General features: G+C 33.1%; 1 protein-coding gene across 1 annotated transcript in view; it reads left to right on the top strand.

Annotated features, from left to right (window-relative positions):
* The window catches only part of LOC149802135 (fibrillin-1-like), a 329,248-nt gene that overhangs the window by 173,276 nt on the left and 140,525 nt on the right, over positions 1–15,447 (top strand). The window contains exons 29-32 of the mRNA XM_089956539.1: positions 2,133–2,258; positions 8,775–8,906; positions 12,892–13,014; positions 14,393–14,515. Of these exons, the coding sequence (XP_089812665.1) occupies positions 2,133–2,258; positions 8,775–8,906; positions 12,892–13,014; positions 14,393–14,515 (504 nt within the window). The remainder of the gene's footprint in view (positions 1–2,132; positions 2,259–8,774; positions 8,907–12,891; positions 13,015–14,392; positions 14,516–15,447) is intronic.

Below are 15,447 nucleotides of genomic sequence, written 5' to 3'. Positions count from 1 at the left end.
AGTCACAAAATCTGGCAAAATACAACACACTCTTGAGTTTACTCACCAACATGATAACTTCGTGACTTCAAATTATCTCCTGGAAATTATCTCCTGGGTTATAGGATTGGTTACTGCACATATATTGGTTCTGTGGGCAATGAAATTTACCGAATTAATGAGCTAAATTGTGACAGTTCAACCTTGAAAATTGTGCCTAATTTTTTTAAGCGAGGCTACAATGATTGTCTTGTGTTCTTGCGACTCAAATATGTTGTGTGTATATTTAGAGTTTGTAAACCGGTCTGCTGACTATAAACGTGGAAGTAACTGCCTTTATTGATTCGATACCAAATTAAGTCTCTGTCACAGAAAACTACATTTCATCTTGCATGGTTTTATTTGATTTCTTTTTAAACAAGTAAATTTCACAAAGCTCAATTCTTTATGGAATGTTGGTAGAATGAGAGGCATCTCTCTCAAAGAAAAACAAAATTTTTGTATATTTTACAAAAATTATTTAGCAAGTAAATAAATGACAATAATGTTTTTCTCTTGGCAGCAGATTGAGATTAAATCAAATATGTGACATTTCTTTCAAAAACTTGATGCCAGAAGTTAATATTACAAGATTTACTGAGACTATGTTTGATGGTGCATACATTGTTGGCAAATAGCATTTACAAGTACTTGACATAAAATATCTTGCTGTATTACGTTAGTCTGTAAATAACTTTGCAGTCAGCAATTACTATATATTTTACTAGATTTTACTAAATCAGATTCTTTATCCAGTCTTCCATTCCCTGACAAAATGACTGCGTAGCTAATTGAGTGTACAATGACAACTGTTTCTCTAACATGTATAATATTTGTGAAAATTTGAAAATGAGATAAAGGACATGTGATGAAAAAGTAACATTTCATATTTTGCCTTGGTCAAGAAATAATTCAGTTTATTTTTAAATATGTTAATAGTGTTCATAGTTAATTTAAACAGAGAAATGTTGGAATAATATATTTTATTTATGTATCAGCTAAGTACAAGAAATTAAAGTTCTTAGCATTTTTGCAACACTGAAAATGTATATTATTTAACTCAGATGCTATAAATAAAAACTAGATTACTGGTAACATCATTTAATTTGACAGTGTAGTTTCTTATACTGAGCATGATCTAGTCACAACATATATTCTTCAACATTTCAAGAAGTACTGATCTCATGCAGAACTGCCCATTTAAACTTTCAACTTTCACAACTGATTATTTCAAGCTTACATCAAGTAGTTTAGATTTTTCAAGCTTGTAGACTTGGAAAAATTCATTTTGCAAGCTTGTGCAAGCTTGAACTTTAGATTTTGCAAGCTTGTGCAAGCTTGAACTTTAAATTTGCAAGCTTGCAGACTTCGAAAAATTCCTTTTGCAAGCTTGCACAAGCTTGGGCAAACACCCTTACTAGCTTGTGCAGTCTCAGCTAGCTTGTTGTAAGCTTGCTGCAAGGTTGTCATAAACGTGCATTTTGGTTTGGGTAATATTTAGGACAAGTTTGTTCTTTGACATAGTACATGTTTTTTTCAACCTTGAAAAATGCTCGAATTTGAGAAGTTGCCTTGAAAACTAAAAACAAATTCTTACTCTTCTTGAAAAGTCCTTTTTTTTAAAGACTTCTTAAACTATTTGAATTTTTGTGAGTGAATACAATGTTAAAATAATTATATAATTTTTTTAATTATATTTTTTTTTGTTTTTATAGTGTTCAAACATAATAAATGAAATGGGAGATAACTGCATGGATCGGATGATGTACAGCATTGGTAACCATGGTGGCTTGATAATTATTTATGTGGTTTTTATCTTCTACATTTTGTATATATTTATTCAGTTTTGAAGAAACTAATATTTTGAGAAAATTTAATTTCCATAAGAAAAAAATGCTTCTTGAAAACTTTTGGAATTCCTTTAGAACTCTGTGGGGCTGAATAAATTGTGTAATAAGTAGACTTTATAAAAGCAGTCATAATTAAAGTTTACACTATGCTGTATTAAATATTTATCAATAAAGCCACATTTACTATATTTATAGGAAATGTATTTTATACAAAGAAAGAGATGAATGAGATGAATGTCTTTGATATTAAAATTTTTTTTTCAGATATAAATGAATGTAAGGAGAATCCTGACATTTGTAATGGTGGAAAGTGTGTGGACCTGCCAGGTGGATACCGGTGTACATGTGTTGGTGGATTAGTGCCATCAGAAGATCAAAAACAGTGTATAGGTAGACATTATTGTCTTAACTTCTCTTTTAAATCCTGAATTACCTTTGATACTGGCATGCTAATAGGAACTCCCTGAATGTTTTGGGGATTTTTGCTTATGAGGGAGGCTGTTATGTTATACAGAGGGAACAGTATGTTCCATGACTGATATTATTACCTTTGTGTGGCCTCCATTCTTTCATTTTTTCCTTCAAGTGCTTAACAAAAATCAAGGGATATCCACATTAATGTCCTCCATCTATGTCATTCCAGCTGCTGCTCATCCATTATTTCAAGTATCCATCACACTTAGGTTTCTGGAGCCTAATTGAAAATGTTGTTTGAAAGGTGTTTATGAAACTTGGTACGGATTTGCCTTTGCTGTGTAATTTTGCCAGTATTAATAATTTCTGCAGCAAAGGTCATCTCCATTTGAGATATGTATCTGAAGCTTTGTATTTTATCAGTTTTGTGGCCTTGAGGTACCTTTCAGTGTTCATGAAAGTTGGTACATTATCAGTCTAGGGGCCTAATTGTACCTTTCCATGTTCCATGAAACTGGGTACATTATCAATTTAGGGACCTAAATGTACCTTTCCATTGTTCCATGAAACTGGGTACATTATCAGTCTAAGGGGCCTAAATGTACCTTTCCAGTGTTCCATGAAACTGGGTACATTATCAATCTAGGGGCCTAAATGTACCTTTCCGGTGTTCCATGAAACTGGGTACATTATCAATCTAGGGGTCTAAATGTACCTTTCCGGTGTTCCATGAAACGGGGTACATTATCAATCTAGGGGCCTAATTGTACCTTTCCAGTGTTCCATGAAACTGGATACATTATCAGTCTAACGGCCTAATTGTACCTTTCCAGTGTTCCATGAAACTGGGTACATCATCAGTCTAAGGGGCCTAAATGTACCTTTCCAGTGTTCCATGAAACTGGGTACATTATCAGTCTAAGGGCCTAATTGTACCTTTCCAGTGTTCCATGAAACTGGGTACATTATCAATCTAAGGATCTAAATGTACCTTTTCAGTGTTCCATGCAACTGGGTACATTATCAGTCTTAGGGTCTAATTGTACCTTTCCAGTGTTCCATGAAACTGGGTACATTATCAGTCTAAGGGCCTAATTGTACCTTTCCAGTGTATCATGAAATTGGGTACATTATCGATCCAAGGACCTAAATGTACCTTTTCAGTGTTCCATGCAGCTGGGTACATTATCAGTCTAAGGGCCTAATTGTACCTTTCCAGTGTCCCATGAAACTGGGTACATTATCAATCTAGGGGCCTAAATATACCTTTTCAGTGTTCCATGAAACTGGGTAGATTATCAGTTTTGGGGCCTAATTGCACCTTTCCAGTGTTCCACCTAGAATCTGAAAGAACCAGGTGCTAGCTCATGAAAAATGACACAAGGCATGTGAAATATTTGTAAATGGTTCCAAACCTCACTTCATAGTACCGGAGACAACACATATCCAGGATTAAGAATTTACCATTTTTAAAATATGTAGCACTTTGCTCTTTTTAGTAGATGTTAAAAAATTTAACTGTCAAAGATAAATGTAAAACCTTTTTACACTGCATCATGAATATACAACAGTTTACATTCCCTCTTGACTTTAAACGATAATCATAAAGGGAATAATTGTCAATAAATACCTTTTTCTAACAAAGTTCTTTGCTTTTCTTAATAAATGATCTCTATTATCAATATCTCCAATGTCAGCCTTTCACCAGATGGTTTCAACACACACAATGTGTGTACATGCAAAAACCTTGTTTATTGCATCACCACTTTTTGCACATGAATGTGGATTGTTATTACTCTAGGTCTTAAAATATGTAATAGAATGAACACAAAGCAAACAATTTAATTAAAATCAAGAAGCAATTTATTCCCCAACAACACAAAGTGAAAATTAAAAAGACACATTATTGTGAATTTAATTACATATCATTATAAATGTCCAAAAATATAGAATGTTCCAAATGAATTCCGGTTGCCTTGAATGTCCTGATATAACTCAGTGATGCAATCCTAAATGTCTTTGAATGAATTCACAAGAATCCAAACTGATGTATTAATCTAAAAGCCAATGAGCACTTTAGTAATTCCAATGAATATTTTACCTAAATAATTCCTATTTGAATCATATCTGATTTCAACAATGCAGCTGTAAACTTTGATGACAAATGGATTCACACAGACTGACCTAAAACAGGAATGAATTATTTGTTTTTCAAATCCCTATTTACACATATTTTAACTTGATCAATAACATAATAGAATATGAAGCAGTCCAAGGGAAAATTACAATCTAACTATAAATAAGACTTTTTTTATTTCTAATGCTACATAATAATTCTCATTTCAAGTGACCAGAATGAAGTTCACTTCCAATCATGTGCAAAAGTTAAGGACACAGTATATACTAAATATGCATAATGGGTTAAATTCTAGAGTTACTTTTGATTCAAATTAAAAACATGATTGTTTTTTTTTAAATAGTGACATTTATTGAGAGAAACAATGTCAAAACACAATTTTTTAAAAATTGTTATAATAATAAAAATACTGAAGATTTCTTAGGATGTTCTTTTAAAATTTCTGCTCATCCTTGAACAAACCTGAGAGCCAATTTGGGAATTTTTAAGTTCTCTGTAAACTTTGAAACTTGCTTCTCCTTATGAACCCAATCTACAAAACCAAGCTGTTATGGCATCTAGTATGCCTTTTACATGGTTCCTTTGCTACTGTTACACATTTGCAAATGAATATGATAAGTAATTATTAACATTAGATGCATTATGTTGCATACAGTTCTCTCAGTGGTCAATTAGTCAGTTGAAATGAGTTGACTTTACACACTACTGTGACCGTTAGTTCTTACACAGGTAGGATTTTCATGCCTTTAAACTTTTTTATTCTTCCTTCTTTGCTAGATTGAATACAAAAAACTAATTAACATTATAATTTAATGCAGTCAACTTTTAATTGATTTCAACAGTACAACCAACACTTTTTGCAAGTCGGAGATCAAAACACAGCTGGTAATAATATTTTCACAGAAATACTTGTAGGCATCGCTGTGATGGTCAGTTGACCTTTTTCACATTTGAATATAAGACAGCACATTGAATTTTTGATGGTTACACTGAAACCAAATTCAAAATTTAAAACCAAACATAAAATTTCAAATGAAAACACTTATTTAATTTGTATTTATTTTATAAAGTGTTGCCACCAGCAGTCTTTACTGACATTTTAATTGGTATTATTTATCTTAAATTTTTACCAAAAGTGTACTAAGAATTTGTTCTTAAAGAAAATTTAACAAAATATATGAATTTTAGTAAAAATTTATGAATGTCTTAAGACCTTCAGTGCTTTTAAACCAGATTACGATGGAGATTTCTACTGAAATAAGATCTTTAGGCCAAGTTTTATTATTACAATCCAGCAATATTTAACACAATTTTAGCATATTTACCCTAGATTTCAGCCTCATCAACTAGTGTGGAGGCTTCCAATCATGTAGTTCATGCTGCATTTGACATTCTGTGAATGTCAAGTCTCTTTTCATCATTGTAAATGGGAATAAGGGCTTAAATTACATTCAGTGAATGTCAAGATTTTGTTCAACTGCAGTTGTTCACAAATTTTTGTATACTTTGTCTTTAATTATAAAATGCCATATTTTTTCAACACTTGTTTTCAGGGTGTGTGCCTCTGTCTCTCTCTTTCTCTCTCTTTAATGACACAAAAATTGGTTGTAGTTTGGAACATAAAGAGAGGGGACAATAACAAGGGCCAAACACATTAAATATTGACTTAATGAGATTTGCAAAAGAACTATTCTACATATCAAATGAAGTAAAATGGACAGGACATAAGAAAAATAAACTTTGAAAAGAATGCACTACATTCTGGATCTATCAAGTGTGATGATAATCTAAAAGTTTTCAAATTTAAATGAAAACATGTCAAATTATCAAAATGAAGACACTGACTAAAGAGTGCAAATGTAAAAGGAGGAATATGGTGACAGAAAACAGCTTTGCTGCCTACAGCATAACCTTATATGTATGTATGTGTGTGTGTGTGTATATATATATATATATATATATATATATATATATGCAAATGACTTACATCTTGAGGTGTATTATTCTCCTTGGGTATTAATATTTCTGTGAATGTAAGACTAGGGTAAGTTGAATATGGGTGCTCATATTTCTGTGAATGTAAGACGGGTAAGTTGAATATGGGTGTTAATATTTCTGTGATTGTAAGACTAGGGTAAGTTGAATATGGGTGTTAATATTTCTGTGATTGTAAGACTAGGGTAAGTTGAATATGGGTGTTAATATTTCTGTGATTGTAAGACTAGGGTAAGTTGAATATGGGTGTTAATATTTCTGTGAATGTAAGACTAGGGCAAGTTGAATATTGGTGTTAATATTTCTGTGAATGTAAGACTAGGGTAAGTTGAATATGGGTGTTAATATTTCTGTGATTGTAAGACTAGGGTAAGTTGAATATGGGTGTTAATATTTCTGTGATTGTAAGACTAGGGTAAGTTGAATATGGGTGCTAATATTTCTGTGATTGTAAGACTAGAGTAAGTTGAATATGGGTGCTAATATTTCTGTGATTGTAAGATTAGGGTAAGTTGAATATTGGTGTTAATATTTCTGTGAATGTAAGACTAGGGTAAGTTGAATATGGGTGTTAATATTTCTGTGATTGTAAGACTAGGGTAAGTTGAATATGGGTGCTAATATTTCTGTGATTGTAAGACTAGGGTAAGTTGAATATGGGTGCTAATATTTCTGTGAATGTAAGACTAGGGTAAGTTGAATATGGGTGTTAATATTTCTGTGATTGTAAGACTAGGGTAAGTTGAATATGGGTGTTAATATTTCTGTGATTGTAAGACTAGGGTAAGTTGAATATGGGTGATAATATTTATGTGAATGCAAGGCTAGGGTGAGTTGAATATGCATAAGTAGGGGTTTTACTGTACATTGTCTGCATTGCCAAACCAATAAATATCATTCCAGATAAAAGTAATGATGTATAGAACAATAGGAAAGTAAAGATCAATGAAGCAAACAAATTGCCAATCAGAGTTTTGTTAATTGTTTAATTAAAAAAGTTAAATACTGCTAAGCATCAAATAGAATCTTCGTATTTTCATTGTTGGTGTTGCTGCAACAAAAATTATCATTGCAATGGGTTTGAAACTGCATTTCGGCTGTAACTTCTAACTGAACTTGAGCTAAGTTTGGGGGTAGACCATTCTCTCTTTCTTTAGTCTGTAACTTCTAACTGAAATTCAACTAAGTTTGGGGGTAGACCATTTCCTCTCACTTTAGTCTGTAACTTCTAACTGAAATTCAACTAAGTTTGGGGGTTGACCATTTCCTCTCACTTTAGTCTGTAACTTCTAACTGAAATTCAACTAAGTTTGGGGGTAGACCATTTCCTCTCACTTTAGTCTTTAACTTCTAACTGAATTTCAACTAGGTTTGGGGGTAGATCATTTCCTCTCAGTTTAGTTATTTTCAACAAGACACAGAAAGAAAAGGTGAAACAATTTAAATGTAATTAATAATTATAAGATAATAACCAGGCTATGTATTTTAAGTACAGGAAAAACAGAGAGTATTAAATTTGAACAAGAATATCCTGGTTGGAAAGAAAATTCCCTTGCCATCAGAGATTCAAATTTTAGTCCCTTAGTAGTATATTTCAATTGGCATTTATGTACATTTACATAACTGAAGCCTAGGTCTGCATTTTAAGGAAACAAATGACAATTATAATGGCAATTATATAACTGTATAATGTCATGGAAACAATATATTGGATTGAACTTACTGAGGTAAGATGAAGGTGGATATGGGAGGTGGAAGCCTCTAACAAGTCAAATGTTTGATAGCAATTCCCAATATTTCAAGACCTAATATAGATATATACAAGTTTATTCCATCCTATTATAGATATGGTTATGATGGGGAGGGGTGTGGGATGATATTCTCTATTATTTCTGATATGGTAAGCATTCCACCTATTTAGTGAAAATAGGTAGTTGGGGAATGGAATGTGTCAGAACTTGCAAAGCCAGGAAACTTGACATGCTGAGGATTGCAAACAATAAGAACTTGCAAACCCAGGAAACTTGACATGTCGGGGAATGGAATTTATCAGAAATTTCAAGCCTAGGAGCTTGACATTCTTGTGATTGGACTTGCATGAAATGTATCAGGATTTGCAAGCCCAGGAAACTGAATATGCTGGGGATTGAAATTGCATGAAATGTGATTATATACATGTCTTCGAAGATATCATTTCTCCATGATTATTCAAAAGGAATCATTACTTGAAATAGTTTATTATTTAGAGATCAGTTTTTAATTAAGTTGTAGATAATCTTAGAGGAGATAAATTTCAAACTTGTCATTAATACAACAGTAAATTAATCCCAACTTTTCTTAAACCACACTTCTGCTTTCAGACGTTGATGAATGTGCAATCTCACGTGATTTATGTGACCGCGGTGAATGTCAGAATACACATGGATCATATGTCTGCAGGTGTGATGTTGGATACGCAGTCAAGGATTTAACTAGAAATCCTAGATGTACAGGTACATGTTAACATTGACTCCTGATTGTTTATATGCCTTTATTGCAGAGTTTGCTTTCAAATTACTTGTATATTTATTCTCTTTTACATAGATGTTTCTCTGAAAAATATTTTTATTAAGGAAAAACCTTTGAATTGTTACTTGATTTTAATTTATTGATGATAATAAACAACATAAAGCAGCTCTGCATACATAAATGTCCTGTTGTAATACAGTTTTGCATATTACATGCCCTATTAAATGATGGATTTTTGTTTAAACACTCCCCATTATAGCACTGCCTCACCAGTAAAGCTGGAAATGTTTATGACTTGCAAAACAATTTTAAAGAGATTCTTTTACAGAGTGGCTTAAATGGATAACTATATTTTCCAATAGAATCTGTCACAAAATAAACCTCACCAGTAGGCTTACAATTAAGTCAATTGTGGGAAAGGTACACAAGTGGTTATAGCATCTGCCTCGGATGTGGGAGATTGTGGGTTCAAACCCCAGCCAAGTCATACCAAATACTTATAAAAGTATTATTAACAGCTGTCTTGCTAAGTGCTCAGCATTAAGAGGTTTGTGTATGGACTGGTCCGCCTGGTATCAGGATAATGTGACTGGGTGGGACATCATGCTATATGTCTGCCGCAAGATGCCCAAGTGCTAGACATCACTATAAACTGCCATGCTGCAGACATTATAGTGATATGACTGAAAAATTGTTAAAGCTACCTCAAAAAAAACCCACACACACACACTGTTATGTATATTTAATTTAATTGTTTGTTAGTTAGGTTTTTTTAATTTTTTTATTTGATTGCATGCTATTGTAATGTAACATTGTATGCTGGACTTGACCTTGTCCATTTCTGCTTAACCTGCTTGAATTTTTTATTATTTCGTTTTATGTAAACAACTAGTACATAGCTAAATTATTCTGTGTATGGGTTTGATACCATGATCATTATTAGAAAGAAAAAGAAATACGCTTATTTGGGTCAAAATTTAGGAGTTTCCTAAGTGAATTATACACAATTCAGGTTATTGTTTTGTAAACATCAGGATCATTCTAGAAGGTTATTTTCCATTAGGTAATATTTTTTTTATAGAAAATGCTAATTGTGACCTGAAGTAAAGTAGAGAACTATATAGTCTTGTGGTTGTGAGGAATTTTTCATTGAGCTTTAACATCTATCACTTTCAAGTTGTATTGTCTTGTGACCAGTTGGGCTGAATTTTATTTTCTTCAAATTATTGAATTCAAGTGATTATTTTCTCTGAAAATACAAAAGTGTTCTGATAAAATTCTTGGATAGAGACATTACTGGAATTTATTCTGAATTCAAACCTAATTATATTACAGTGATTCAACAACAGACTGTTGACACATCAGCACTCTTTAAGCTATAACAGACTTGTCATTGCCTTCAGGTTTGGATTTATTCAGGACTTGTACTGAGGTTTATTTAGGACTTTAAATTATTAGGACTTGTGTCTGTAATTCTTGGATTATTTTAGGATTTAGTTTGCAATACTGTTAGTTTTTTTCCCTTATTTTCACTTTGTATTCTAGGGAAATAAAGTATTTGTTAAATTTGACTAAGCTTGCTGTTTTTCACTCTTTTCTGTTACTCATTTGAAGAGCATAGAGTCATAAAAACACACTTAATTTAATTGGTTAAAAAATGAAGGAAAAAATAGAGCAGTGTCCCATATCTCTAATTTGCAAAATAAAACTCAAAACTGTGGAAAATAAAACTCCAAACAATGACTGGAAAATAAAACTCAAATCAAATGACTGGTGTTGCTCAAACTCTAAACTGGCACATTCACATAAACTATGCTTTAGAAATTGTCCAATCCAAATTCAATCAAAAATGTGGTACATCTAGAAGAATTGGATATTGCAACTAAGGATTAAAGATGTAAGCTAACAAATGAATATTGCAACCAAGGATAACAGATATAAGCTTCTTCAGAAGAATAATGAACCATTTGGGCAGATCATACACAACTTTACTTGAGAAACCAGCTGCATGACTTGGAATAATTTCACATCTTCTCCAGCCCTGATGGGGGTGTGGCATATGGCAATCCTTGTGGCTGTTCATTAGTCCATCCTTCTTTCTGGCGCTAGTTCCAGTTTTACATGTAGTGCCTTGACATGTGGTCAGCATTATTATCATCACTGGAATATGTGCACTTCAACAAGTCAGTCTGCTGTCATCATTTTTGTTAGATTTATTGTCCATTTTGTGTTGTTCACACTAGTTCCACTGTTCTGATTGATTGCCATGAATCTTGGGAAACATTACAATCACCAGAAGATTTGTATGTCTGCAAGTCACTATGCACCAAACATTTGAGTTTGAGTTATTTCCAATTTTTGGCTTGTAGTTAAATATAGTGTATGATATAGTCTTGTTAGCATCACTTGTCACACAGTTTGCCTTGAAACTCGGCTGATACTATGGCCACCACTTGAAGATCTGATATCAATAAACCACTCTGCTCCCACATTATGTATTTTGAGCTGTTGTCCATTTTACAATTCAGTTTAGTTCATTGTATGACACAGTCTCATTAGTAAACTTAGACCAGCAATTAGCATTGCAGTTTTATGGATCTCTTTGAAACTTGGTACGTATTATAATTGTCATTTAAAGATGCACATATCAGCACATCTTTCTGCAGACATTTTTGTAAGAGATGTTGTTTTTTACTTAAAACTCAATGCAGTGTTTAACATAACTTTATGAATACATCTAAACTTTGTATATTTTATGGTCATCATCGGAAAATTATACATATTACAGACCTGCTAACTCTTACGATTTTGCTGTAAGTCTTATGAAAATTACCCTTAAAATATGGACTACATAAAAATGATTGTTGCCAAAAAATCACTTTAGAAGTAGTGAAATTGGTCAGAGAACCAGACTAACTTTACAGCAGCACACCAGACACTTTAATCTGCATCTATTTGTTCAAGCGAAGCGTCTGCATGATCAAACTGTTGATCATATAATTCTTTTGAAAATGGCATCCAGCTAGTGATGAATGTTTAAGATGAAAGGGAAAATAAGCCGCTTGAAAGTGTTAATAACTAACACAGGAAGAAGAAAAAAGGAATATTCAGATTCTTGTGAATAAAAGCTGGAAGGGACACAATCATTTTTATTGGACATCACGTGCCAATTTGAGAATGACTTGTGGCAGGTAATATGATTGCCGTCGTCATGTGAAATGTAAAAAGATTTTCCAGGAATTACACCAAGTTGAGAGACAGCAACAAGTCATTGAGCTGCATAGGGTTTGGAACTAAAATTGTTGCACTGTACTAGTGGTAAATAAAGTTGACCTGTTTTACAAACATTTCAGTTGAACATAATGTTTATCGTCGCTGCTCGTTCTGAATACCGAACTTTTAATTACGTTTTCCAGCTTTACAACAGCAGTTTATGATATTTTGTTACATCTTACTGAAAACTGGTTAAACTTTCGGGAAAAAAAATCAGCTACCTTACTGGGACAGATTCGTAAGGGTTGGCAGGTCTGATACTGACATATCATTCTGTTCTCACTAGCTTCAGAAGAATTAAGTATTTTTGGGGATTATAGTTTCATCTCCATCATGACGGTAGGGGTGGGATGTGAGAGAAGCAGAGGTATATTTATAAGAGCAAACTGCTCACCTTGCCACTAGTTTATGATTTTGTTTTTATTCTAGGTTTTATTGCATCATCAGCCAATTGTTAATGTTAGGAGAAACATTTAAACGGCTATTTGGAAGATGTACTATTAAGTGAAATGTAGTATTATTTAATAATGAGTCAGTGCAGCAGTTGATGACAGTCCAGATTGCATCTCAGACAAACCTATATTCATCAGGGTTATATAAAATGTAACAGGTATAATTATTTTTCAAAGGCTGCAACCATAAATTAGATACATAATAATAAGAGTAATCAAAGTGTATCCTTTCTCAATGGAACAGACATAGATGAGTGCGAGTCACAGGAAGCAAGATGTGATGAGAATGCAGCTTGTATCAACACACAGGGATCTTATAAATGTGACTGCAAACCTGGTTATTCAGGGGATGGATTCACATGCAGAGGTAAGATAAATTAAGCACAGCATTTAAACCTTATGTGTCTGTGATCTGGGATTGATTGTAATGAGAATGCTGCCTGTACCAACATTCTGCAGTTGTACAAATGAGACTGCAGACCTCCTGGTTATACAGGGGATGGATTTACATGTCAGGAAAAGGTATATAAAACACTGCACTCATCTTTACTGTCTGAGCTCATGAAATAATTGTGATCAAAATATGAGATTTGTGATTAGTAGTAATGGGAATGCTGCCAGGGGAAGAAGTCACATATACAAATGCTTAAACATGCCATGCAATTCTGTGGACTCTGGGGATGAAGTCACATATAAAGATCCTAAAATACTTAAACATGCCATGCAATTATGTGCATTCTGGGGTTGATACAGATCCTGAAACACTTAAGCATACTAGTTTTACTTTTTGTTTGCATTATGTTTTCATTTTGTTGTGTGGTCCGTTTTCATTTGAAATGCATTTAGATATTGGCTATCATCTTACCTTTAGATGTTTGTTTGAAGCATTTCTTACAAAGATCACATTTTCCACCCTTGTTATTGAAAGGATCCAAGAGACACTACTTGCATATGTATAATTCCCATTTTTCTTATTAAAAAGGGGTATATATATATATATATATATATATATATATATATATATATATATATATATATATATATATATATATATATATGTAATAAGGCAACATTTCAGAAATGCAGTCTCTCTGTTTCATTGCATTAAATTTTATAGGTTTTTGCAATCCATGATCTCATGGGTTAAGTTTGGTCACAAAATAAACAATACTGTAAATCATTCTAATCGTCTAATTACAAAGTGTGCACTGAATTTTTCACCCTCTTTTGACCTACATGGGAGTTAAATTGAGTTCCTTTTCTTTTCTTCCTCCAGTGATTATTGTAATTTTAGTGGAATTTCTTTCCTGTTCTTCCTCCCCTTATTTCCCCAATCCCATGTTTTCCAATATATCCCTCTTCATTTTAGTCTCATTCACCAGACTTCACATGTGACTGCATGAGATCTCCACTGAATGTGATTCTCAGAAAAAGTTTTGATTGTGATGTTTTATGAGGTTTTCCCAAACTTAGGAAAAGTGATTTGATTGGTGGATCATAAACAGTATACTGTTTGATAGTGAGGCAATCTTATAATGAGGTATATTGTTGCCTGATAAAGGAACTATGTTATGATCAAGGATTTATAGTGAGGCAATGTTGTACTGTGTAAATGTATGATACAATATCAATCATACGCATGGAGAATGTGATGAAAGGTAGTTAATGGTCACAAAGCAGCTCGGTTCAGGCAGTGTTTGTCATTACTCTTCCCCTTACAGAATTGTCTTTTCATATCTATTCAGATTTAAATGAATGTCTGCGAAACAATGGAGGATGTTCATCAGATGCCACCTGCATCAACCTGCCCGGTAGTTCAAGGTGTGTCTGTGATGAAGGGTTCACTGGAGATGGTTATGAGTGTCGAGGTATACTGCCATATTGTTCATGGTATAGCACTACAGTAATGTTATTATACATCACTGTATTGTTCATAATATAGCACTACAGTAATGTTTATTATACGTCACTGCATTGGTCATAATGCCCCACTACAATAATGTTTATAATGTTACTGTATCATTTTTGTATTGTACCACTTAAATTTTTTTAATGATCTTACATATCTCCCTCGACAAATTGTGCACAATGGGGTCTGAAAACAGAGACCACCCTATAAGCAAGGGTGCAAGTTATCGAGGGACCTCCAAAAATTGAAAAAGTCCACCATGGAGGGGGGTAGGTAACGGGGCTGTTTAATGACCAAATACTTCTTTTACAATCACATTGATAATAATTGTTAATATTGCACTTTTTCTAATGAAGTTGTTCGTTATTCTGTATAAATAACATTTATTTTCAAAATTTCCAACATGTGAAAGATCGTTCCAACTGGTTTTAATAACTATCATGTGTATGGTTCCTGGAGTGTAATTAAATATTATACTAGCAAAACAGGAGTCAAAGTAACCGGAAACTAGACTAACTGTTGATATACCAGCGAACAAGATTCCTTTTCTTTTTTTAAACTAGCAACACTTGTTTCGTGAGACAATTGACTATGTCGAAACTCAATTTTGTTTTGTTCACTTAGTACAATATTGATGTTGTGATTTCATTGAAAGTATGAATGAAACTTCTTATCATCCTTGAGGATATCTCTAAGTGCCAGTTCGGAAATTCTCTGAAAATCGCTTGCCCACAATGGTCCGTATCTGTGAAACCAGTTCTGTTTTAAAAAGTATTCATTTCGCTTGGTTGCCTTGCTGTCTTTGATCACAGTTATGAAAGAGTTTTTAATTTAGGGTAGTTTATGTTACATACACAATAAAATTGATAACAGTGTTCGATTGATCAACTG

Source organism: Sinohyriopsis cumingii, chromosome 4 (genome assembly GCF_028554795.1).
Source record: "Sinohyriopsis cumingii isolate HCF-2022 chromosome 4, ASM2855479v2, whole genome shotgun sequence".
Lineage (NCBI taxonomy): Eukaryota > Metazoa > Mollusca > Bivalvia > Unionida > Unionidae > Sinohyriopsis > Sinohyriopsis cumingii.
This window is presented reverse-complemented; position numbering and strand designations above follow the sequence as displayed.